This window comes from Ctenopharyngodon idella, chromosome 21, assembly GCF_019924925.1.
Source record: "Ctenopharyngodon idella isolate HZGC_01 chromosome 21, HZGC01, whole genome shotgun sequence".
In the NCBI taxonomy this organism is placed as follows: Eukaryota; Metazoa; Chordata; class Actinopteri; order Cypriniformes; family Xenocyprididae; genus Ctenopharyngodon; species Ctenopharyngodon idella.
In genome coordinates, this window is record NC_067240.1 from 20,895,715 (window position 1) to 20,922,714 (window position 27,000).

The 27,000-nt window shown below is 37.6% G+C and overlaps 1 protein-coding gene across 2 annotated transcripts; it reads left to right on the plus strand.

Moving 5' to 3' along the window:
• Window positions 1-860: 860 nt before the first annotated feature.
• heatr6 (HEAT repeat containing 6) lies at window positions 861-23,089 on the plus strand. 2 transcript variants are annotated; one of them, XM_051876594.1, is made up of 20 exons: window positions 861-1,184; window positions 2,199-2,306; window positions 2,385-2,525; window positions 2,610-2,725; window positions 4,772-4,886; window positions 5,270-5,371; window positions 5,920-6,063; window positions 7,593-7,852; window positions 8,604-8,781; window positions 8,874-9,080; window positions 10,563-10,662; window positions 11,175-11,530; window positions 11,622-11,744; window positions 13,517-13,606; window positions 13,709-13,843; window positions 13,956-14,078; window positions 14,274-14,398; window positions 14,492-14,588; window positions 15,810-16,014; window positions 22,234-23,089. In XM_051876594.1, exons 1-20 carry the CDS (start codon window positions 891-893, stop codon window positions 22,854-22,856), a joined length of 3,642 nt encoding a protein of 1,213 aa, XP_051732554.1. In that variant the 5' UTR covers window positions 861-890; the 3' UTR covers window positions 22,857-23,089. The 2 variants fall into 2 exon arrangements, with proteins under 2 accessions (XP_051732554.1, XP_051732556.1); XM_051876596.1 differs by having other exon boundaries at window positions 7,602-7,852.
• Window positions 23,090-27,000: the final 3,911 nt, after the last annotated feature.

The following is a 27,000-nucleotide window of genomic DNA, read 5'->3' on the forward strand; positions in this document are numbered from 1 at the left end:
AGCCTTGAACCCACTCAACCAATTATGAGGTCAATCACAACATTACAAACTTTGATTTGAATTAAAAAAGTATTTGAAAATCTGACAAAATACAAAGGTACAAGATTCTGTACTTAAAGGCTTTAATGAGGGAAAGAACTACAATCCCATTAAGCATTGTGAATGACAATATTGTTTTTTTTTCTTCTTCATGGGAGGGGGTAGGGCTAAAGTGTTCTTTTTCTTCTTTCTTTTTTTTGGCGCCATTCCCAGATTGGTGGAGATTTCTCTGTAGAATCACAGGTAATGTTGTTTTCACCAGGAGTTCCACTTCAATTACACACAATTGTTTTAAAATAAGTTGAAATAATGATGGCTGATGGTTAACAACCTCGTAGCTCATAGGCCTGTCTTTAATGGTTTGTAATGTATTATTAAAAATAGTTCCAATATGGAGAAAAGAGTTTTCCTTATGGACACTGTTCTTGCACTTAATTGGACAAAAATTTGAGATGCCAAATAACAAGACAAAGCAAAATAAAAAAAAAAAAAACTAAATAAACTACATGTTACTGTCACTGTGTTCAGATGAATCTGCCTCTGACCTGCTTTGCAAACGAGTTGTATGCAGTTTATATTGTAACATTTATATACATACATACTATATGCTACCTTTTTGCCACACGATGTAGAGCATACAAAATAAATTTAGTATGTATGACTGACTGGTAAATTACCTGAGAGATAATATTAGGTAGCTATAGCTAACCAGCATAGATGGTATGGAAAGTTAATAGGAACAGTTTGGAATGAATTTAAAAAGACTTTTAATTTAAAAACGATAACTTCCGGTTGACCGCGGATGTGGTTCATGGTTACCATAGTAAAGCCGCTATTGTGACCCCATAAAGATGGCCGGTAAGGTAACGTCTTATGATTCGGATTTAAGTTTTTCTTCTAATCGCAAAATACAAGGATTTCAGTCCGCCTCGCTCGATACATCAAGGTTTGTCCCTCTATCAAAGGCACAGCATGAGCTCGACGGATCCGCGCAGGCACAGGATCAGATCAGTCGCTGCTCAAATAAACTCAGATCTCTGAGACCGTCTGACAGCGCGACTCTGAAAACTGAACTTAATTTACTGTTCGACCAGCTCATCTCAGAAAACTACAGCAGCAGCAACCATGACAGCATTCATCCAGAGGTATGATCAGATTTATGCTGTTTTTCTTAATGCTGTCAAGCTCAGACAAGCTATTAGTCTCCCAAAACATTGCAAGTCACCTACCTAGACAACATGTCTGGGCATCGCAGATATGCTGCCTAGGTATACAGCTTTTGAGACAGAACCTTTGTAAATTATTATTCCAAAATGTATTTTTATACAACAAACGACGCAAAAACTTTTGATAGCTGTGATGTCAAAGCTGAATTTTCGGCATCATTACTCCAGTCTTCAGTGTCACGTGAATGAACTTTTAGAATCATTTTAATATGCTGATTTGATGCTCAGTTATTAATTAATAATGGTTATTATTAACAGTGCTCAAAACAGTTTTTGGCTGCTTAATAACATTATAAATGTATTTACTGCCGCTTTTGATCAATTTAATGCATCCTATCTGAATAAAAAAATATTCATTTCTTTAAAAAAAAAAAAAAAACAATTATTTACACTACCATTAAGTTTGGGGTATCATAAAACATTAAGCAGCACAACTGTTTTCAACATTGATAATAATGAATGTTTCTTGAGCAGCAACTCAGCATATTAGATTACTCCAGAACTGAAGACTGGAGTAATGATGCTGAAAATTCATCTTTGACATCACATGAATAAATTACATTTTTATATATATTAAAATACAAAACTGTTATTTTAAATTGTAGTCATTTTTCACAATATTACTGTTTTACTGTGTTTTTAACAAAAATAAATGCAGCCTTGGTAAGCATAACAGACTTCTTTCAAAAACATTAAAAAATCGTAATTATTCAAAACTTTTGACCGGTACATGTATATTTGAACATGTACATATACATATTTCCATGCATCAAATAACTGAAAATGTATTATAATAATAAAAATAAACATGTACAAAAAATTTGGTAATTCCTACAATTTCCAGTAATCTCAATTAGTCTGTGAGAGGGCATAATTCACTGGTAGTGGTTGTCCAGTATGGCTTTTTAAATGACCACCTGTCATCTTTCATAGGTTGTGTGTGAGATGCTTATGCAAGCAAGCCATCTGGTTCCTCTCAGCCAAGAGCATCTCATCATCAAACTGTGCCAATTGATTCATCAACTTCTAAACCAGCTACAGGTACTTACACTAGGCCATGTATGGCTTCCTATTAGGAGGCATAATCTTCTGAAAAATATCCTGTGTTACTACTTACAGATAATAGTGGATGAGCATACGCTTGATGTTTTGGTGTCGTACTGTTCACGTGCTCTGCGCACATGCAGCTCATGGACTCACCCGGAAGTGTTGCTTGCCCTCTCGTCACTGGTCTATGGCAATGGATCCAAATGTCAGCGGGTAGGAGTGACAAAACTGGCAACTCTCACTTATTTTTTAATGATGTTTATAATCTAATTGTCTTAATTTTGGAATCCTCTCCAGCATCTTCCAGAGCTCCTTGGATTGAGTGGTATTCTGGTGAGCTATGGTGACCCCGGTCAGCCTGACATAGAGTTGCGCCGTTCTGCTGTGCATTGCATAGCTAATCTGTGTCTCAGGTGAGGCATGTCAAGTGTCTTGGGAATGAAATCATGTCATGAATCAAGCCTTCATAACTGGCTGCTGTTTAATGTCCATTTAAAATGTAGTAGAAGTTTAACTAAAGGCTGGAATACACCACACAACTTTTTTGCCCCGATTTACAGTCTGAATGAGTCGACGCAAGTTGCCGAAAGTCAGAGCCAGTCTGCAGATTTTAGGCAGTTGGAGTTGACAGATTTAACTGAAAATTGTGTAGTGTATCACACAAACTTAATTTTTTTAGTTTCAGACTATGATTCCCTCCAGGCGGAGGAGATTAAACGTGTTTGATATTTTCATCTGATTTAAGAACATCACTATTTTACTTTGGTGAACATAAGAGACTTTTTACAAAAACATAAAAAAAAAATCCAAACTTCTGAATGGTAAACTTGAAAGTCTGGTAGTGTGTGTGTGATCCTCAGTCGGCAAGTGTATGATCCCCAGTTTTTCTCTTTAACCATTTATGAAGTCGACAAGTGTATGATGCCTAGTGCTTTTAAAATCTGTTTAGATTTTATTTGTGTAGTTTGTTCTGGCCTTAAGTTACATTAGTATTGTGTTCCTATTGCCATTTTTTTGTTTCATATTAGTATTTGTTCCTAAATACACTATCACAATATATGCACTGTCTTTAACCTTTCATTTGTAAGAAAATGTAAATAAATACTCTATTCGGATTAAGGTGTAAAGGAAGGGTTAACGGTGTAATCATAGATGTAATGACAGAAATTAATTATAGTTGTAATTACTTGCAGTTATTAAATAGCTTGTTGTAAAAACATATGTACACAATAAGTGCATTGTATCAAAAAGTAATTTATGTTAGTACATTTGGGACAAATGGGACTGTATTTTCTTTGAATAAATAAACATAAAATATTAAAAATTATAATATTTATTTTTACAAATAAATATTTATGATGGTAATTTTTTTAGATTTGCTATTCATAAGATCACATTTAACATTTAGTTTAAATTATACAGTTTAAATTATTTAATATTTATATTTAGTTTTTACAGATTAACTTTGAGTGTTAGACGATGGCAATCTTAATGTAAAAACAGATTAAATGAGCATTCACAATTAAATATTAAAGGGTTAGTTCACCCCAAAATGAAAATTCTGTCATTAATTGCTCACCCTCATGTCGTTCCAAACTCTTAAGACTTTCGTTCATCTTCAGAACACAAATGAAGATCTTTTTGCTGAAATCTAAGAGATGTCTGTTCCTCCATTGACTGCCTTTGCAACGAACACTTTGATGCTTTCCAAAGTTCATAAAGAGATTGTAAAAGTAATCCATATGAATTGAGTGGTTTAGTCCAAATTTTCTGAAGAGACTCGATCGCTTTTTATGATGAACAGATTTAATTTAGGCTTTTACTCACATGTAAACATTGATCAGTGAATACAAGCAAAAGCTCAACCTAACCTGAATAACGCACAAGAACAAATCTCTTCCGGAAGATCAAACGTGCTGCTTAACCGTTCTCGGAACTGACATCTCTCAGATTTCATCAAAAGGTCTTCATTTGTGTTCTGAAGATGAACGAAAGTCTTACGAGTTTGGAACGACATGAGGGTGAGTAGTTAATGACATAATTTTCATTTTGGGGTGACCTAACATTTTAAATATTAGCCGATATCAATAAATCAAAAATAAATAAAAAAAATCCAAATATCAGCTGATAACTCATATGATACCAATATATCATGCATCCATTTGTTTCATTTTTTTCAACAATCTATTAATATTGACTATTAATACAATTTCTAAAAGCAGAGAGACTCTTCAGCAGAGTTAAGGTCTGTTACCTCCAAGAACGATAACTGTATTAGCGTCCACACCAACTGACAATCACGTTCTGTTTGCTATAAGCACACTCTGCAGTTCTGTCATCTGCCACTTTAAATGCTTGAGCTCTTTAAAGTCGGAGCAAATTCTTATTGCCTGTCAGTGTTTTCATTGTTCATCAGCTGGGGGGAAAAATAATTCTGAAAGTATTTGTTTGTGTACTAGTGTTCCTGGTCAGCCATATTTAGAGGAGCCATATAAAGGTATATGCTATGGAATCCTCCTACGGACACTGCAGTCCCCCAAAACGCCTGATGTGGAGGACATTGTCTTCTGTACAGTCAGTACTGCATGTTTTCTGATGCTGCTAGAACTCAAGTTGCGGTCACATTAGCCAAATTTAGGCAAAATCCTATTTCTGTTGTCAATAGTGGAACAATGTGTAAAGCAAAACTCGCACTGAAGTCAAACCATATAGCTTTCTGCTGGTCAATCAGGTAAATTCATGTGACCAACTTGAATGTGTGTAAAATCTTCGTGGGAAAATTTTTCGCCCTCACGCAAAACTTTCGATCACATGGGTTCCTATTGAATTTACAGGATTTTGTGTTTCCAAATTTCGCAGAGCAACAGTAAATGTGACCGCACTTTCACTCAAACTAATTTTGGTTGCTGTAGTCTTGTTTGTGTACTATAAAAACGTTTCCATTTCTTCTGTTTCAGTTATTGCAGAGCGCTCTGAAGGGTATGCAGTATTTTCTCAATGGTGGAAAATGGAAAGCCATTCCAAACCAGGATCTGGGCACCTTATTGGCTGTGCTCAAAGTATGCTTAGTATTCTGTTCATGTTTTAAAGGGTTAGTTCACCCAAAAATGAAAATAATGTCATTTATTACTCACCCTCATGTCGTTTAACACCCGTAAGGCCTTCGTTCATCTTCGGAACACAAATTAAGATATTTTTGATAAAATCCGATGGTTCAGTGAGGCCTCCATTGACAGCAAGATAATTAACACTTTTAAAAACCCAGAAAATGTGACTAAAACAGTTCATGTGACTACAGTGGTTCAACCTTAATATTATGAAACAACGAGAATACTTTTTGTGCACCAAAAAAAACAAGGCCTCACTGAGCCATCGGATTTAATCAAAAATATCTTAATTTGTGTTCCGAAGATGAATGAAGGCCTTACGGGTGTGGAACGACATGAGGGTGAGTAATAAATGACATTATTTTCATTTTTGGGTGAACTAACCCTTTAATGTGTAGATTTACAGATTGGTAATACAGTTCAAAAAGGGAGCTGAATTGATAATTGCAGGGAAGCTAATTGTATTATAACTGTTAATTGTCTCATTGTGTCCTTGGCAGAGATTCATGTTCTACGGGCTGCCAGGAATAAGTGTGGAAATGCCACAGGTGTTATACCCAGCTCCTCTCCCTCAGTACGAGACTATTTCCACTGCAAAACCTGAACCTTCACAAGACTCAACTGTGCAGAAGAAAAATGCCGGGGTAAGTGGCAAGAACATTCATGCACATGTGTCAGAAATACAAGTATAAAGAAGGGATTCACCGATATGAAAATGTTGGCCTCTAAATCTAAATCCAAAGGTTGATTATAAGTTTTTTGAGAGCCTGATTACAAAAACAAAAGGCTCACCATTAGAAGCCATGTCCCAAGCACTTCAACATAAATCAAACATATACAGTACAGTAGCCTATAGTGAACCAGTGTAAGATTTCCTAACTTTTTAAATTTTACACTCCTATGGCCAACTTTCTATCAAAATGTATTGCCTTACAAAGAAATAAAATAATGCCTAAATAATGCAAACGAGTCATTGGACAACACGTATAAAGAATCAAAATGCATGTGCCATGGATAGATAAAATGGAATAGCCGAATAGCCGGCGTTTGGACGTAAACACGGAAGCGCAGAACTGTGTCAACTGTGCACGAGACTGACAAGATAGAGAAGAAATTGTTGAATATAGTCTTTATTTTTGTTTTGTTTTTGGCACAAAAAGTATTCTCGTCGCTTCATATTATTAAGGTTGAACCACTGTAGTCACGTTGACTATTTTAACAATGTTTTTAGTACTTTTCTGGACCTTGAATGACGGTAATTACATTGCTTTCTATTGGGGATAAAAAAAAAAAAACTCTTGGATTTTATCAAAAATTTCTTAATTTGTGTTCCGAAGATGAGGTCTTACGGGTTTGGAATGACATGAGGATGAGTACTTAATGACAGAAATTTCATTTTTGGGTGAACTAATCCTTTAATCGGATATTAATGCAACATGAACATAATATTACAACTTATATCTGCACAAAATGACGCAAATGCACAAGTGTAGTTACTAAGTTACATGCTAGTCAGAATTTGTAACTCCTGTTGTGGATGCGCTTTTTCCACACTACACTAAACCCAAAGAATTCACAGCGCTTTATTACAATAGTGTGTTCTCATTATAGTGTTATGTATATGACAGTCCCAATCATAGTTATTAATGTTGTGCATTGCTGTTTCAGCTGCATGCGCTGAAGCTAAAGGTGATTACCGGTAAACTGAAGTGCTTATCTACCGCGTTAATTAACTTAACCAAAGCATATACACAAAATAAACATAATATTGCAACTTACAATAGCACAAAAGGCTGTGAATGCACAAGCGAACTTGACTGCTAATCATGAAGGTGTAACTCCATTGTGGATGTGGATCTCGTAACAACGTGCTAAAACACGGGCGCACAAAGAATTCACAACATTCTTTTACAGTAATGTTCTCATAACGTTATGTAGCCTATATGACAGACTTATGCAGCACATTGCTCTTAACTGTATTTTCCTTTTCAAAGTGATTTCAATCATATTTTGAGCTATTTAAATCTGAAGTGTCTCAGCTGGAGGAAATGATATATAGCTTTATAGCCATAAGCTATATTGCTTTAATATCTCTAGTGTGAAGGTTATTGTAAAATCAAGACTGTAACTGTATGATCTCCCAGAGGACAAAAAAACTATAATTCTACTTTAGTCCCAACAGAACAAGAAGCGTAAGTCTCGCGGGAAAGGAAAGAAATCTGGAGCCGAGGGAAAGAGGGATGCAGAGGAAGGAGAGGGTGACGATGTCTCTGGGCCTCTTAAAACTGCGGGAGGTGGAGTAGATCAGAGTGGTTGGTCATTTGGCTCACAGTCCGTTACAGGAGTGACTCCACAGCTCTACCCTTCCTGGAAGAAAGGAAGCTCTGACTCTGAATTCTCCGACCCTGAGGGAGGAATGCAATCTAAACTCAGGTATGACTCTCAGACCACTAATGCCAGGAAATTTTTCTGACATTATTAGGTCAAATAAAACATTGACAGGTGGTAAATGGCCTAGAAAAAGAAACACAAATGTATAAATATGCATGTATTTTTTTTTTTTACGTGTTATGTAGAGATTGAATGTTTTTTAAAAACACTGATACTGAATGTGTATGTGATTAAGTGTCCAATAACAGATATGCTGATTTTACTTGTTTAATTTGTATGTTTATTGTATAATTATTATTATTTAAAATAGGCAATAATTAAATAACAATGAACATGTTTTTAATTATTGTTAGATATTAATTAATAATTCACATTAATTATCATATTACATCATTATTACTATTAATTATCATTATTATATTCACTTTTTTGCCTTCATTAATTGTCCATTAACGGAATCTGTATTTTTGCTCTGACACAACTGTAATAGTAATTGTGTAACTAAATAGTAATTACAACAATAAAGACCTATGCATTATGAATATTTTTTATTATTATTATGCAATTGTATATTGTACAATAAATTACCATTTTATTATTATTAATTAAAATGGGCCATTTAACAACAATAAATCACAATCCATATTTTTTTAACTAATGTTTAATAATTCACAGTAATTGTAATCAATATCCTTATCATTAATTATTGTTATTATAAATGAATTTGAGACATGATGGCACGTTTTTGACATGGATATAAATTTATATTTGTATTGGTCACTCTCTCGTCTAGGTTGTATCAAGCACGTGTGCGGCAGAGTGCGCTTCAGTGCTTCCTGGCTGTGGTCAAGTGTGTTGAGAAAAGAATCCTCTATGGCTACTGGTCTTCCTTTGTTCCAGATGCTCCTGGGATTGGAGGCCCTCCTCCTCTTACCCTCCTGACCATAGCCCTGAAGGACCCCTCCCCAAAGGTAAAACACAAGTCCACTGTTGCCCATTTAGTTTCTGACATCAGATAAATGTAGCATATGTGGCTTTTGACATACTCCATTTGCACTCCTAGGTGCGAGCAGGCTCTCTGCAGGTTCTGTCTGCTCTTCTAGAAGGTTCTCGACAGTTCCTCTCAACCGCTGAAGACACCAGTGCGCCCCGCCAAGCATTCACTCCTTTCTCGGCCACTTTAGCTGCCAGTGTCAGAGAGCTGCACCGCAGCTTGCTGCTAGCGCTCGTAGCGGAGTCCTCCTGCCAGACCCTCACACAGGTCTTAAAGGTAATAGAAAACACACTCATGCCAGTGTTGTTATTATTAGCTACAACTAAAACAATTAACCATGTACAGACTGACTTACGAAATAGCAGTTTGGAAATGTAACAGTTTATTGAAACTTCAGATAAAATATTTTTAAAAAATCTTAAATCTATTTTTGTAAGGCTCTTATAGTATGATATAGGAAAATATGGAGCTCATACTCGAGGAGGAAAAAAATACCTCTTATTATTCAGAGGCCCAAAATGAACAGAAATATGCCATTTGCTGCAGTTGTTGGTATTTATTCAGCCAAAAAGAAAGATGAAATTCTGCTAGCTTGTCTTTACAACAGTATAGCAGATTACTTATATAATACGCATATAAATATCAGTTGTCATTCTATATCTCCCAATAATAGTAAGATTAGTAAGATTATATTTAAATGCTTAGTTTTATGATCAAAGTTTTTATTGTGGGGGCAATACATATAATGCAGGGCAAACGATTGAGAGATGTACAAATAAACTTTCCTCAAAAGCCTGATTGTATCATATTTGAAACTCACATTTTAACATGATTTTTCTGAAAAATTATGTATGGATATCCTCAAGTAAACCTATGTTGTGTCAGTCCAGTGAATGTTCATCTTGAAACATTATTAACAATATAAAAGTGGCTTTTACATTTACTTTATAACAATCAGAAAAGATTTCACAGGAAAAAGACACAACCTGAAGATGAACAGTTTTAAAATGATACTAAAAGTTCTTTTACTTGCTAAAAAAGTATAATCTACCATCAGATGACAGAAGGTTGTGTATAATAGGTTTTTCAGCAAAGTTTGATTGTTGAAAATTCAGAGGCCTTCAAAATTTGCTCATCAAATGATACAGTAGACTTTAAAGGGCTTAAATTATTTTTTAGTGATTAAAATAAAGCTGAAATAAATAAAATAACATTATTAAATGAAAAACTAATTTCGTTAGTTGTATCATATTTCATATTTAAGTTAAGTTTAAGTTGAAGTACTAAAATTACTAAAGCTAAAAATAAATTAAAGCTATATAGAAATATAAAAAAATAAAAATAAAAAAAAAAGCTTACAAAGCACATAACAAAATTGCTAAAAATTAAACTAAAATGAAAGCTGAAAATAAATAAATCAAAATATTAATAAATACTATAATACTATATAAATAATACGAAAATAACAATAACTCGCATACAAAACCATATAAAGTGCTTGACCTTTTCTCAGAACTTAGTTTAGCCATTATGCAATTACCAATTGCTCCTAAAGTCATTTGGCACAGATCAACTACATCTGTGGTTACTCTGCTAAAACATCACAACTATATCATAACTATGAGCATGTTCCAAATACAAAAAATATTCCATTGGAGGAATATAAGGTGGTTTGGTCAGTATTTGCTGTTTTTCTAAGGTATTTGCAAGAGATTTTCCCCCCAAAGAGTTGAACACGGTGTGTGTTTTGTCTTCCAGTGCCTTGCACACCTGGTGTCCAACGTGCCCTATAACCGTCTAAGACCAGGCCTACTGAGCCCATTGTGGAAACAGATCCGTCCATATATACGCCACAGAGGTACTGTTACAAGGTATTCCAGTTGTACTATTAAAGACTTAGTTCACCCAAATTTTTAATGAAACCTGAAAGGTTTCTGTGCCTCCATTGAAAGTCCAGGTAAGCAAAACTGAGAAGATCCAAAAAGGTCATAAAGTTGTCGTAAAATGAATCCACATGAATCAAGTGGTTTAATCCAAGTCTTGTGAAAAGATACAGTCGCTTAATTTAGGCCTTTATTCACATATAAACATAGAAGGCACTTGATGCACACACAAGCTTCAGTGATTACCATATGTTATTTGCTCTATGTATGTGTGTTTTGGTTACCTGGAAAATATTTAAAAAAAGAAAAAAAAAAAGAAGAAGAATTTGTTTCGAAGTCTTTTGGGTTGACGACATGAGGGTGAGTAAATTATGACAACATTTTAAGGTGAACTATCTCTTTAAATCTGTCCAGATGTTCAGTGCTTTCCCTGATAATTGCTAAAAATCCAGCCAATTCACAATCTCGTCTCTTCTTCCCATGTTAGATGTGAATGTCCGCGTGTCCTGTCTCACCCTCTTCGGTGCATTAGTCTCAACACAAGCCCCCCTCCCAGAGATCCAGCTCCTCCTCCAGCAGCCCGGATCCACATCTGCCCTCAACACCCCCGGCATCAGGACCCCGCAGGAGCTCTCTCACAACTGGAGACAACCTGCTCGGAGAGACGAAGATGCCTCGTCTCCTGGAGATGTTGAGGGGGGACCGGAGGGGCCATGCTGGCTGTTGCAGCTGTGCATGAGTCTGGTCACGCAGCCTCGTGAGGAACCGTACTCTGATAGTGATGCCGGGGGGTCTAGCGGAGCATCACTGGAACCTTCACCTGTTCGACTTGAAGCCCTGCAGGTGAGTGGTCTGTTTGTGAAGATGTTTAAAGCCACAGCATTTGTGCTTCTTGACATGTTTGTCTTTAATTGTTTGCTGTGGTTTATTTCAGGTTTTGGCTCATCTGGTTAAGGGTTACTTCTCATTGGCTCAGACGTCTCTATTGGAGTTGGGGCAACTCAGTGCTCGCTGTCTTGCAGAGCAAGAGCCATCTGTGCAACTTCATGGCGCTAAAGTACTAGATCTTTGTCTTTGTCATTTCCTGTCTCAAAAGTGGTGCTTACTAAGGCAAACATCACTATTATTATTGCTCATGTTTGGATTTTGTTCAAGTTCCTAACCTTAAAGGCCTGTTCACACCAACAGGAATGTTTGATGTAAAATTTGGGCCGGTTTTTGCGTGCAATTTGTCTTTTCAGACCAATGCATAAAAATGGCAAACAGACTAAATGAAAATGCATATTCACAGCATTTCACAAGGACAGCATTGTGCAACTAAATTCTATTTCGGACACCCTTATGTATCAGTTTTGGATTCTTCGTCTGGTATTCAGCGCTGCTTAGTAAAATGCTCTGTGCACCACCATGTTGTAGTTTAATGTAACAGCAGCGGCTCAGAGCATGTGACCAAAAGCTCGACTTAGATTGGCCAGGTTTTTTTGCAGCGCGATAGAAAAGAGATTTCCGCAAAAAATCCATCGCATTGATGGCATGTAAATGTTTGTGTCGGTCTGCTCTGCACACTTCAAATTAAAATGTTTATCACACTGAATTTTTACACCAGACATTTGTCTCAGTGAAAACATTTCGGCCAGTAACTTGTCCTGAACCATTCATTCTATATGAATGAAACCTCAAATTGTATGACTTTAAAGCCATTGACACTGAGGATGATAACTATAACTTAACAATATACAATTACTATAAAGTTTTCATACTCATTTTAATTCTATGAGAATAGCAGAGGCCACACCACAACTAATAACAATAACAACACAGAGATACAACGATATCTTGGGAATCACTTTCAGAACATTTTATTTTCCAGCTGATAAATATATAAATAATAACAGCCATTGGGTTGGGATGTGACCTGTCTTATTTCACCTAGGGTACTAACTAAGCCAGAATCGCTACTCTATCCAACTGCAGAGCCGCAGTGCCGATGAATGAAAAAGAAGGCAGGGTCTCGAGTGTGACACGCTGAAAAAGCTGTGAGATGCGGTGCAACAATCAAAGATGTCCATCTAGCGCATATTTACATAGAAAAAGTATTAAAAAGCAGCGGAGCTTACTAAAAAAAAGCGTGGAGTAATCATGTCATCTCCATAAGAACCTTATGATTGGCCCAAAGCAGACTTATTACGTCAGCGCATTCGCACTTCGCACGTGTTCATAACAGTATTCTTCATTCTGTTCACACACAGCATCATACCGGTAATTTACTGGTAATGTTACAACTTCTCATAATGGTAAATTGCCAGAACTGATTTACCAGTAATTTTGGTCCTGTTTACACATGATCACTTAACTGTAATTTACCGCTGATTTACCAGTAAACACTGTATGTGTGATAGCAGCTTATATTAGCATCCACATCAGCAAACAATAACATTGCTTATCCACTGCTCTGAAAGTGATTCCAATGATATCGTTCCTCTGTCGTTGTATTATAGTTGTGGTGTGGAATTAGCTTTTCTCATAGTATTGGAATGATTATTAAATTTTATAGTTATCGTCCACAAACATGGGCGGAAAAACCCATATACTTGCATTGATGGAATGAACTGACCCCAGTCTAGAAATCAGAATATCATAGAAACCTGTGGGTGGGCTCTCTTTTACTTGGGCCAGTGAAAGGTGTTTTTTATCAACCACTCACAAAATCCTAGCATCATAGCGTTGACTTTAGCATGGACAAGGGCCTCTCATATTTTCTTGAACTGTTAATTTAGTTTTTTCTTTTTCTTTCTTCATCTATTTTAACATTTCTGTTCCTTTCCCAAGCTTCTGGAAGAACTGGGAACAGGCATTATCCAGCAGTACAGAGCTGATGCCAGCACTCCACAAAGTGCCAAACGTTTGCCCGTCTGCCAGGTAAAAAAAAAAAAAAAAAAACAGCGTATGTGTTGTGGTATAAAACAACTGATTTCAAAGGTGATCATGTTAAATGTAATTCTGGTCTTTTTTCCATTTCAGGTGGTTCAGTTCTGGTCAGAGGTCTTGAGTGGTCCACTGATAAGTGCCTTACAGAACGAACAGCATCCCACCCTACAGACCAGTGCGTGTGACACCCTCTCCTCCATCTTGCCACAGGCTTTCAGCCAGCTGCCTGTGAGTGTGTTTGACCTCTTTGAGTTTCCAGGTGCTCAGGAAGTCATTTTATCGAATGTAGAGTTGAGTTATAAAATGTGTTTGTGATATTAGTATATATCAATATCTACAGGATAAGACACAAGTGCTGTGTATCACAATACTGCTGGGACTGACGTACAGCGAGAACTCTCTGGTGAAGGCGGCAGCAGTAAGAGCTCTAGGTGTCTACATCCTCTTTCCCTGCCTGAGAGAGGTACAGGATCAGCCTTCTCATATAATGAAAGAGCTTCACTTCTCATGTTTAGTTATTTATTTATTTATTCATTAATGTAATAAAGTTTAACTGTAAGTAAATCCACCTTCATCCAACTAGAAAAATAGTGCCCATCTCAAAAGGATGTTTGATTTAACTTGACTAACTTTACTATATATTTTTTGACGACCACAGGATGTGATGTTTGTGGCAGACACGGCTAATGCCATCCTCACCGCTCTGGATGACCGCTCACCAAACGTCCGTGCAAAGGCTGCCTGGTCTCTCGGCAACCTCACCGACACGCTCATTGTCAACATGTGAGAGCGGCTAATAACCACATCTGTGTTTATGTGTTTGCTACATAAAACTTGCAGACTGATGGTTTTCATTTGCTCATCTGTCGTTCTCAGGCAGTCAGTGGGGCTGGAGTTTCAGGAGGAGTTCTCTGATATGCTGCTGCTGAACATGTTGAGATCTGCCACTAAAGCTTCAGGAGATAAAGACAGGGTGGGTACTTTTTTTTTTTTTTTCTTTTTTTTTTTTTTTTTAATTAGTGATGCCAAAAGTCTTTTACATGTACTTAATGTTTTCACAACATCTTCAGAAGTTTTCTAAAGCGGTTCCTTTAAACTTTCTACAAGTATCAAGGTGGAGTAAATGTTTGCAACTGTGCTAAATGATACAAACATTTAAGATTTTGGGACTAGGAATGCCTGATATATACTGGTTTTGGGGAGAGAGACATTTGTTAAAATATGTTTTATTAGGGCAGATAATATCTCAAAACCCCTCACATTTAAGGGAAAAAATGTTACAACATTCTGCATCTTGAATGTTATCAAATTAAAAATGTCAAAAAGATACAGCCACTCAAGCAGCATTTCAGCATTTCTTCTTCTCCTTCTTTTTATGTTTTTTTTTTTTTTTTTTTACAAAGTTCAAAATATTAGCATTTATATGAAATATAAATCTTTTGTGACATTATAAATGTCTTTACTGTCACTTTTGATCAATTTAATGCGTCCTTGCTGAATAAAATAATTAATTTCTTTCAAAAAAAAAAAATCTTACCCAAACTTTTCAATGGTAATGCATATTTATATATAGTTTAAACAGCTTGGCTATTGTTGTTGCTTTTAGTGTAGAAAACTTTCAGAAGAGTAGGTTTACTACAGTTTAACTACATTAAATTATGTCTAGCTTTTAGCTTTCCATTTCAGTGTTTTTTTTTTTTTTTTTTTTTTTTTTTTTTTTTGTCATTTTATCAGTTGATACAGGATATTTGTTGTTTGATTTTTATTGACATTTAACTGGACATTTCTGTCTATTCAAGATTAGTTAAAACCTGATTTAACCCATTAAAGAGCACCATTTATTGAAGACTGCTTGCTCTGTAATAATGCTGTCCCTTTAAGAGTTGCTTTGTAAATGTAAATCTGTGCTTTCATGCATAAAGATGCATAAAAGAGTTTAAATTCATCACTTGAAAAACCTTTACTTTGAAATGTGTAACAAAAACATTTCAGTTCTTAATTTCTATTCTAATACTCAATTATCCATCTATGGTGTTATCAGCCATAACATTTAGATATTAGCTTATCAGTAACATTTTGAATATTGCTGCATCCTCATTAAGGGCAGAATCAAAAGCCATCTTTTCATAATGTACCATAGAGTAATGCTGTAAGTAGAATAACTCCAAGAAGATAAGGGTTTCCTGTGTTGCAGGTAAAGAGCAATGCTGTCCGTGCCCTCGGAAATCTGCTTCACTTCCTGCAGCCGGTGCACTTGGGAAAGCCTGTGTTTGAGCAGCCTCTGCAGGAGGCCATGAGGGCACTGATCGATACAGTCAGAGGAGATGCTACCATGAAAGTGCGCTGGAACGCCTGCTATGCACTGGGCAATACCTTTAGAAATCGCAGCCTGCCTCTAGGTGAGTAAACACAAAAAACACTTTTTGCATGATTAGTGGTGTTTGCTAAGGCAGAAATCACTATTATTATTGCTTATTCTTGGGTTAGGGCTTTTGGCAAATCTCTAATCCTGAATATAAAACTTCTGTATAACTCATGTGTCATATTTGTGCTGTGGAGATGAATGATATCTCCACAGAATGTATTCACATATAAGTCATTTGGCATGTTGAGGAGAGGTGTTGTGAAATTTCAGGATGCATAATTTAAAATAAAAAAAAATGTCAGGGTGATATAAGTGTCCTGATATAATGAAAAAAAAAAAAAAAAAAAAAAAACATTTAAACGAATTATATTCATGAGAGGAAAGCATTAAGTTAACTCGTTCACTGCTTATTAATATTTGAAAAACTTTTGTCCACCTAGTTAAAAAGGTTTTTTGTTACAACTCCCTATTGTGAAATTAATAATTCATAATATCTGTTAAAAGGAGCTTTTGCCTTAAAAAATATACATAAATATGTTTTATTGAAAATAATGATGAAGATATGCACACTCACATGTTTACCATGTTAATAACAAGGAAATTGTGGTATTGCTTTTTATTTGGTTACCTCACATGACATTGAATTAGTTCATTGAGTTAAAACTTTTTTTGAAAATGGTATAAAAGTTCTTCTAAGCATTTCTAAGAACTCAGTGCATGTGTTTTAAACTAACTTTGAAAAAATACAGCTCATTTTTTATTGTAGCCACTCTTAAGCCCAAAGTATATTTTTGGTTTTTGCGTGTACGCAAGGGTGTGCATTAGAGCTGCACAATTAATCGTTTCAAACACCCATCTGATCATATTCATAAATGACAGCGATTCAGCTATGTCTGTTAAACCTTTGACAAGTACAATCATAGCAGAACATTAAAATCCTTGTTTGGACTGCCTCTGATCCAGAGAGCACAGTTGTCATGTATAGGTATGATTGTGACAGTCTTTTCAACCACAGTATTATGTGATACAATAATTCAAATGATCACAGAAGTACTGGGATAAAAGTTTATAGTTCGGATTCAAGCACTGATGTCTATAGTAGCAATTAAAATAGAGCAAATAACTTTTTGAAAGTAACTTGAAGCTTCGAATAAAGATTGTATCAATTACATAGTTACACCAGTAGTGTATTTGTCATTGAATCTTTCATTCAAGAGATTTGTTCAAAAACACTGATTTATCCAGTAATGAAGCAAGTGAAGTCTTTATGAATGAGTCATTGAATCATTCATTCAAACCATTTTTTTAAAATAATTCATTCAAATTAATTAGATATTTTTAAATAGACTGCGGCAATTAACTTTTATGTCTATTCAGAATCGTGGGAGAATTGTGATCTCTATTTTAAACAAAAAATCATGATTCTCAATTTATCCAGAATCCTGCAGCTCTAGTATGCATAAACTGTGCGTGGTGTAAGTTTTTTTCCAAAGCATAGTACCTGCGTATTGTTCACCAATTTTCTAACTGCGCATACTCTGTTCTGCTTAGCTCACGCATGCTCCTTGAATTTTTTTTGCACTAATTAGTTGGTTCACAAGGTGGCAACTCTGGCCTGGGCTGTTGTTTCATTGTACAAAAATAAATGGAGAGACAGATCAACAAAAACAAACTAATGGAGACAGCAATAACAATAGAAGCCCACATTGAGCACTTGTGTGAGGAGGTTACGCACAACTCTAGTTTAAAGGAGTGCAAAAAAAAAATTATATCTTTCATAATTTCTGGAGAGAAATAACGCAGAAACTGGAAAAAACTGAGATGAAACTTTATAGCGTGCCCTTTCGAATTAAGTAAACTTTTAAAGGTTAGGCGTTCAACTGTACTTGTACACTAAGTGTTTGTGTCAAAACTTAAGTATATTATGGGCTTTATTTGTTATTCACCATTTAGAGATCAGAATATCATAGAGACTTGAGGGGTGGGTTCATTTAGCCAAATAAGTAACCACATAACATTGAGCTACTGCATTGTTCATGCTATGTCATAATTACCATAATTACGAGATGACAACCCGTGACGTTCTACTCAGAGCTGTTGCAACATATTCTCACTCCTAACTCATTCCCATGCTTGGTCAGGACTCCTCTGCGTCACTTTTTAACACACAGTGTACCCCTTTAGCATCATTTTTCAATGCAGGGTGAGCTTAGCAGGGTACTCCATTGCTTTCAATGAGAAACCTTTGGCATCATACAGACATGATGGACATGGGAATTTTATCGTCATGATGAAATTATATATTGGGTTATAATTTTGCCATTATGTTGAAGTGTGATTTTTACATTTTAATCAGCCAGCATAAATTTATTACATTTATTGCAGATACAACTACAGACACAATTTATTCAAAAAGTACAAATATTCCAAGTGTTCCGAGGCCGACCGGTTGATTCGTGTGAAGAACAGACCCAAAAGCAATCACCGTGTCCATCTGCTGTAGATGCCTGTGCACACATTCAAAAATAGCTGCCCGAAGAAGCTTTGATTGTGAAATGGCATTGGCTCTCGTGTGTCTCGTGACCAAAGACGTTTCCGGTTTTCGTTTTCATTCCTTGAACCGGTTCAGAGCCCTGGTATGCAGTCACTCTTTCCATTCACCTCTTCACAAGGGAATCTTCTATTCAAACTGGTATACATGGCGCATTGCAGCCATCTCTCTCCCCTCTCTAAAGCACAGATAAGTGCAGAAAGCTCCCCTGGGTGCTTCAGCAATAAAGGAACAGATTCCCCTAAAAGAGCAAACAAAGACAGAGAGTGTCTTTTTAAAGCTTGCCTTTCCCACCTGTGTGTTTCTGGGTGCAGTCAATATTTCTTGTCCTCGGGCGACCACAATCTCTGCCTTTCGTGTTAGGGTCAGGCCCATGCGGAGCCAGCATTCGTGGATTGTTCATGTTCTTATTGCGAGAACATGGCCATGGCAACGGTGCAGTCGCAACGCTGTTTTCTGGCTAGGGAGAGTCACTTCAGTAGCGCTCTGTCTTTGTCCTTCTGTTATGCACAAGGTTGCGGCGGCAATCTCTGAGGGCAACATGAGGACAATGATGGGAGCATGTCTGCTGGGCTCCCACCCTCAGGTGTGGCAGTTCAGTTTAGTCAAAAGGCTGGAGTGTAATCTTCCGCCCTGTCCTGAGCGGTCGCAGCTGGATGGTTGGTATAGCGCCCGGCTCCAGTGCCTTTCTTCCCGGAAGTGAATGAAGAGCTGACAAAGTCATGGAGGGAATTTTTACTGCCCGGTCCCACTTCACAAGCTCTTCCACCTTCACTACCCTTGACAGTGCGGCAGCCAGGGGGTACGCGTAGATTCCACAGGTGAAGTGTGCAATTGTGGTGCATTTATGCCCGCAAGACGAGGCTACCTGACGGAATTGTCCCAGACTCCTGTCCGGGGCATTTAAGTTTACTACGTCTCTAATGGCAAAGGCTTGCAGTGCTGCTGGGCAGGCTGCCTCCACCCTGCATGCCATAGCCAGCCTGCAGGCCAAGGCATTAAAAGATCTGCATGAGGGTAGTTCTGAGCTGGGTCTACAAGCGATGATGGTTGAGGCGCGACCTCTCAGCCAGGCAATATCCATCATGGTTGTCCATGAACGACATCTCTGACTCAACCTTGCTGTTGAAGACTTTGCCCAGCAGTTCTTGGCAGTTAAGCAGACATACATCTTACGCTCCGTCTGCTCATCGCCATAGGTGTCCACCTGCAGCAGCCACGCCAGATCCATTGTTGTCTGAGCCCATAGCCCGGCCACAGTATCAAGCTTTCCACAGGAGAGTGACGCCGCCCATTTGTCAGGCGAGCACAGAGAACCCGAGGCAGTGTCTAGACCGCTCCTCCCCCTGATGGAGAGCCGGGAGGAGGATCCTTTGTTTCTTTTGATTTTGCCATCTGAGATGTAACTGTACCAAAAGGGGAAAGGAGCAGCTTCCCTTTTCTCTGGGTCACATAGTTCGCAGTCTGAACATTTTAGACGCTAGTACGCCAACTCATGTTCAGTTCAACACACAAATCCTCACCCGTCACAGGTTGATTCCAGTCGGGGTATATGGAGCAAGGTAGGTAACCCACAGGCATGACCACAGGGTTGGGACGTGATACTTCCTGAAGTGGTGGCCAACGCTCCACCCGCCGCAGGTACGTCAAGAATGTTTTACCCGTGTCACTCGCACGGAGCTTGGAAGCGTGGTTAATGCTCCCCAACCCGTCACACTGGCTCTTCAGAACAGTCAAACTCAGCTATGCGATTCAGTTCGCTAGGCACCCGCCCAGGGTCAGCAGTATCCTCTTTGCCTTGGTGGTGGGCAAAGACACCTCTGTCCTGTGTGCTGAGATTGCAAACCCTTTGGTGAAGGATGTAGTAGAGCCTGTCCCTCCAGCTGAGATGAAGGAGGGGTTTTGCAGCACTTACTTCATCGTACCAAAGAAAGGCGGTGGGCTACGACCAGTCCTAGACCTGTGAGTTTTGAATTGGGACTTCACAGGCTCCCTTTCAAGATGTTAACACAGAAGCACATTTTGACGTGTTTGCAAGGCATGTGCCGATCCGATACTATATAAATTCTGTATCGGCTACGATACTGCCAGACGAGACCGATCCAAATCCGATATTGTGTGTAAACTATTCTGGGTTATTGTTAAGCCCCACAAAAAGCACAAAAACATTATAAAGCACCATAAAGTTTTCGTGCACTACATTCCAAGTCTTCTGAAACCATTGCATAGTTTAATGTGAGGTACAGATGGATATTTAAGTCCATAAATTCAAGTTCACGTAAATGCTTCCCTCTGCTGCGGCTGTCTGTCATTCTCCATTCAGCATTCAAACTGCGTGTCACATTCAGTTACAACAGTCAACGCTATGAAACTCTCTCCAAGATGATTCAATGTTCCTTTTATTATACTGGATCTGTGGATAAAGGCCTATGGTCTATAGGTCAGCCTGTGTACTTCGAGCTTAGTGCTCCATATGTTGTGATTCCCTGTAATCCCATATGATGTATCCTCCACGGTACAGAGGGGCAATTGTGGCCTAATGCTTAGAGAGTCAGACTGGTAACCCCAAAGTTGCGGGTTTGATTCTCAATACTGGCAGGAAATGGTCTCCATAGTGCTCTTCCTCCTAAGTAGGAGAAAGAGCACTACGGAGACCATTTCCTGCCAATAGTCCTTCGTACCACGCAGCTTACGTGGGGCGTTGGGTAGGTTACGACGTTGTGAGTTTACTTATTACCCAGCATGCAGTAGCTTGCCGAGACCTCATGACACGGTTCAGCTGTCGTGGCATTTTCCTTGGGAAATCCCTAGTGTCAGTCATCGACACCATATCTCGGTTACTGTTGTAACTCCGTTCCCTGATAGAGGGAATGAGACGTGGTGCCCCTACTGCCACAACGCTGAGCTGTCCGCTGAAATGGTCTTCTCGGCACAAACCTGAATGAGTGGAGCAAGCCACCTCCTTTTATACCCGTACGTGGGAGGAGTGGCATGCAAATTCCACTTGCCAATTTTCATTGACCTTTTGAGAAAGTATCAGAGGTGTTTGGGGCTCCCAAGTGTGACCCCCTAGTGTTAGTCATCGACACCACATCTTTTTCCCTCCCTCAGGGAACTGAGGTTACAACAGTAACCGAGAAGTTATTTGTAATACTTTTACTGTTTGTTTGGTTTTTTTGGGTCAGTTTTTGCAATAAATACCTGTGACTGTACTTTTTTGCCTGTTATGTGTTTTATATTGTTGAGAAATGGGTAGGTTTAAGGTAGGAGTGGGGTTAGGTGCTCCAAAATATGAAAGTATAAACATTTATGAAATCATTTCTATTTTTAAAAATGTAAATAATTAAATGTCTTGATCTGATGCATAAGGCAAACAACTGAAAGCAATAGAGTACCCTGCACAATGAAAAATGATGCTAAAGAAGAACCCTGTGTTTAAAAAAAAATAATGCTGAGGAGTCCCGACCAAGCATCAATATGTGACGAGTTTGGGGTGAGAAAGTGTTGGCTCTTCACCTCCTCAGACTCAAAATTGCATGTTTCTATAGCAACACTATCAACGCCATAATGAATCTTTAGCGGTCACATGGTACACGTCTGAGTTTACAAGTGCTCACATCCTTGTACAACTCGCAATTACAAGAATTACGGTACTTCTGGCATGGTGTGAACGCACCTTAACACACACCACTTTACTTGCAGGTTCTGCTGTCTGGTCTAAGGAAGCTTACTCTGCCCTGTCCTATGTCGTGACTTCCTGCAAGAACTTCAAAGTACGCATCAAATCTGCTGCTGCACTTTCTGTTCCCTCAACACGAGATTGCTACGGTGATGTTCACCAGTTTGCCGAGGTGTGGCAAGCTTTGGCTCAGGCCCTTGAACACAGTGAAGATACAGAGGACTTCCTTGAGTATCGATACTGTGCTAGTTTACGCTCACAGCTCTGCCGTGCTCTCCTGCACCTCCTGTCCATGTGCCTGCCTGATGACCTTCCAGCACTGAGGTCATCACTGAGTGACCAATCCAGGCCAGTACTACAGGGCTTCCTGGTTCGTTACCTTGGCGATAAAGGCGTGGCTTTGGTTGCTGGGGTTGACGGTCCTGCAGGGGAGGAGGCGGGGGATTATGCTGCGCCTGAAGATGGGTTGATGGTGCTCAACGAGACACTGACCAGGCTGAAGGGACTGCTAGGAGAGAACGTGTTGGACAGCGGTGAGGATCTGAAGACTGTGGTGAATTTCCTTGAGGATGTAGTGAGGAACTTTGAGGAGATGAAAGAATCAGACAGCAAAGATTCCTCCCTTATGCTCAGCACATCACCATAGTGAAAGTAAAAATACAGACTTGTCAACTAATGAAGCCGTATGGATTGACTGTCTGACATTATAACCACCTTTAGATTTTATTCAAAATGTATATATTAAAAAATATATTTCAAAGTATCAAAATAATTCCTGTTAAATCTCAAGTCTTAAAGGGTTAGTTCACCCAAAATTAAAAATTCTGTCATTAATTACTCACCCTCATGTCATTACAAACCCGTAAGACCTTTGTTCATCTTCAGAACACAAATTAAGATATTTTTGATGAAATCTGAGAGGTATCTGACTCCTCCATATAGAATTTTAACCACCACTTTCAAGTTCCAGAAAGCTTCTAAAGACATTGCTAAAGTAGTCCACATGACTGCAGTGGTTCAACCTTAATTTTATGAAGCGATGAGAATACTTTTTGTGCACAAAAATAAAACAAAAATAATGACTTTATTATTTATGTAGGAGAATGACACAGAAGAGAAGATATTGTTGAATGAAGTCGTTATTTTTGTTTTGTTTTTGCGCACAAAAAGTATTCTTGTCGCTTCATAACATTAAGGTTGAACTACTGCAGTCACGTGGACTATTTTAACGATGTCTTTAGTACCTTTCTAGACCTTGAAAGTGGTAGTTAAATTGCTGTCTATGGAGGTGTCAGATACCTCTCGAATTTCATCAAAAATATCTTAATTTGTGTTCTGAAGATGAACACAGGTCTTACGGGTTTGGAACCACATGAGGGTGAGTAATTAATGACAGAATTTATATTTTTTGGGTGAACTAACCCTTTAAAACTAATTTCACTTGAGTGATTTGACGTAAATAAAAACATGCTTGCAGTATGAGTAAACAAATAAAACAGTTCTTACTTGTAAACTCAAATGTTTCTTTTTTCAAGTTCTCTGTTAAAACATGATATGAAATATTAACTTCATCATTTAACTTCATCAAAGGAGATCATCATTTTGAATCATGATGGTAAGGATGTGTGCACAGAATATGAAGTTACTAAAAAAATAGTTTCGATGTACGTGTTTGTTTTTGCGTTTTTATAAAAAGTCTCCTTTAGAGTTAGTTTATTTTTGTTATTACTGTATATCGGACTAATGCAGATATTCAGTTAGTAAAATACTGTAACTGTACATGCATATTGCATTTTTAAAAAACATTTCAGACATTTGTTGCACATATCCCACTGTAGCAAATTTGCAACAATTTTTAATTGTTTAAATAATATGCAGTTAGGAATCATGTGGTTATAAATCATGATTACTCAACAATTTCTTTCAAAGTAATTTACAGTCAGTATAGTTACTGTCCCTTGAGGCAACTTTTACTTAGTCTTCATTTATACACCTATAATTGAGAAGAACTGGTCTTACTATAACTTCCATTCCTAGGTCAGTCTTTCTTGGGATTGAATCAGTAACTGGTATTAGCAGCCATTAGCTTAATCATTAGGTTACCACTACATCTCATTATTATTTTATAAACAGAGTATATGGACAGTTTCTAGCTGTCAAACGTTATTGGAGCATGTTCATATTGAATGTGATGAACTACACCTGTAAACTTGTGGAGAACTGACTTATTTGTATTCAACTGGTGATTTTTAATAAATACATTAACAGGTGGGGACATTTTGTCCCTACAAAATGTCCCCACAAAGATGGCAATATCTGAAATCTTTGTCCTTGTGGGGACATTTTGGTCCCCATGAGGCAAACAGCTTTTAAATCACACTAAATGATTTTTTTTTTTTATATATATATATATATATATATAAAAATGCAGAAAGTTTTCTGTGATGGGTAGGTTTAGGGGTAGGGGATAGAATATATAGTTTGTACAGTATAAAAATCATTATGTCACAACACCTAATTGCCAGGAAGATTTGAAATCTTTTGCATTTTAAAATATGTCCAATAACATATTCTGAATAATAATTATTGGATAGTGTGTGTATATATAAGAATCTGTTTATATTGTAGAAGTAACTGTAAATGTCTTGAATGGCAAGAGCAATGACAGCACCTAAAAAGCTGTAACAGAATTAGCTGTGAGTTTTAGTTTGACCTGGTACCTTGATTGACTTTGGCCCTCTGTGGCCTTGGGGTCACTGAGGCATGAGAGAGAAAAGCAGCAGGAGGAGTGCAATCAGGATGAAGAAGAGGGCAAAACGTGTGATTCCTGTGAAGAGCGGAGCAAGCGAGCATGAGGTTCAGCGGGGCAGAGTCCACTCATCTCTAACGGGGGGAGGAATGGGGGGGGTGGAATGCTGATTCAGGCACGTCTGTTCCTGAGCGCTCACCCTCATCCCCCTCTTCCCACTGGGGGTCCCGAAAGATGAGGGACAATTAAGATCTATATAAAGCACAATAAAACCTTTTTGGAAGGGTTGAATGAGTCTCTCCAAAAGTCTAATGGATGTTAAAGTAAATAATTTAAATATTTATTGTAAGTATGGTACGTTTTAAAATCTTATGTAAAAAACAAAAAAACACTAGAAATACTACATGTTTACTTGCTTTTATATGCTTTTGTATATATACATGTTGCGTAGGAAGATAGATGTTAACATGATGTTTGTGTTGGTTGAAAGATTTGCAGTGCGTTAAGCAATACCTGATTAACCCGAGTAACCATTTAGCTAAATGACTGTATGGGAAGGGTGAGTGATGGCTCTCCAACAGAGAGTAATAAGTGAAAGACAGAAAAAGCAGTAGGACATATTGTGATGTTGAATCCCTGCTGAAATTAAAAGGAATTTACTTTGCTGTAGATTTAGAGTACTGTGCCAGCGTCACATGCTCTGCCTGTATTTATTCTCCTTCTTACATTTACGGTGCCCATTTCTTCAGATTTTGACCCAATCGTGAGGAGCCATCAAAGTCTTCTTCTGAACGTTGTATCCATAAAAAGATCATGAATTCTTTACTGTGTTGTAAAACCGCAGTACAGCATCATAGCTGTGGACTGATATGTGTTACAACGCTGTTAATTGTTCTGCCTGTGCAATTTACATGAAATGTCAAGTGATTTTTGCACACACTCAGTGGGGGTCAAAAGTTTGTAGAAAAAGTAGATAATAAAAAAAGCCTTTATTATAATCATGTAAATGTTCGTTGATTTTACTTTTAATGTTGATAAAACTGGCTTTTACAAGCAAAAAGTGGAAAATTCTTGGAAATTCTCAATGTCTGAAAACTAGACAATCATCTTAATGTTGTTTTTAAAAAGCTGCTTCTAATTATAGGGATAAAAAATTTACTAGTCATCTATCTAATTTTTTTTGTCTGTCATCTATCTATCTATCTATCTATCTATCTATCTATCTATCTATCTGACACCTGACTATCATCTTTCTGTCTATCTATCATCTTTCTGTCTGTCTGTCACTATCTATCTATCTATCTATCTATCTATCTATCTATCTATCTATCTATCATTTTTTTTCTGTCTTTCTATCTGTCTGTCATCTATATTTATCTGTCTATCATCTTTCTATCTATCTATCATCTTTCTGTCTGTCTGTCACCTATCTGTCTCTGACACCTGTCTATCTATCTATCTATCTATCTATCTATCTATCTATCTATCTATCTATCTATCATTTTTCTGTCTGTCTTTCTATATATGTCTGTCTGTCACCTATCTATCTGTCACCTGTCTATCTATCTATCTATCTGTCTGCCTGTAGGTAGATAGACAGACAGACAGAAAGATGATAGATGGATAGACAGGCAGACAGACAGACAGACAGATAGACAGATAGATAGATAGATAGATAGATAGACAGACAGACAGAATCTTTTAGATTGTGGAGTCAAGAATCTATAAAGAAGGCCTTGGTATATTGTGTGAATAGAAGATTTCTCTAAGGGGGATTTTTAAATCAGCGGGGGCTTCAGAGCTGCGGTCCGTTCTGGGAGAGTAGCTCCACTCACACTCCTTATTTCCTCTGCGACCAATCTCATTTGCTCCTCTGCCTCCTTAAAGGAAATGAGTGTGATATCTTTCAGTCACTTTAATTTTGACAAATGCTCAGAGCTTGCGGTCAGTTGTAGTTTACCGCACTACTCAATCAATAATATATAATTAGCCAAAATTTCTGATCATTTCTCGCACCTTGAACATGGAAACAAAAAAAAAA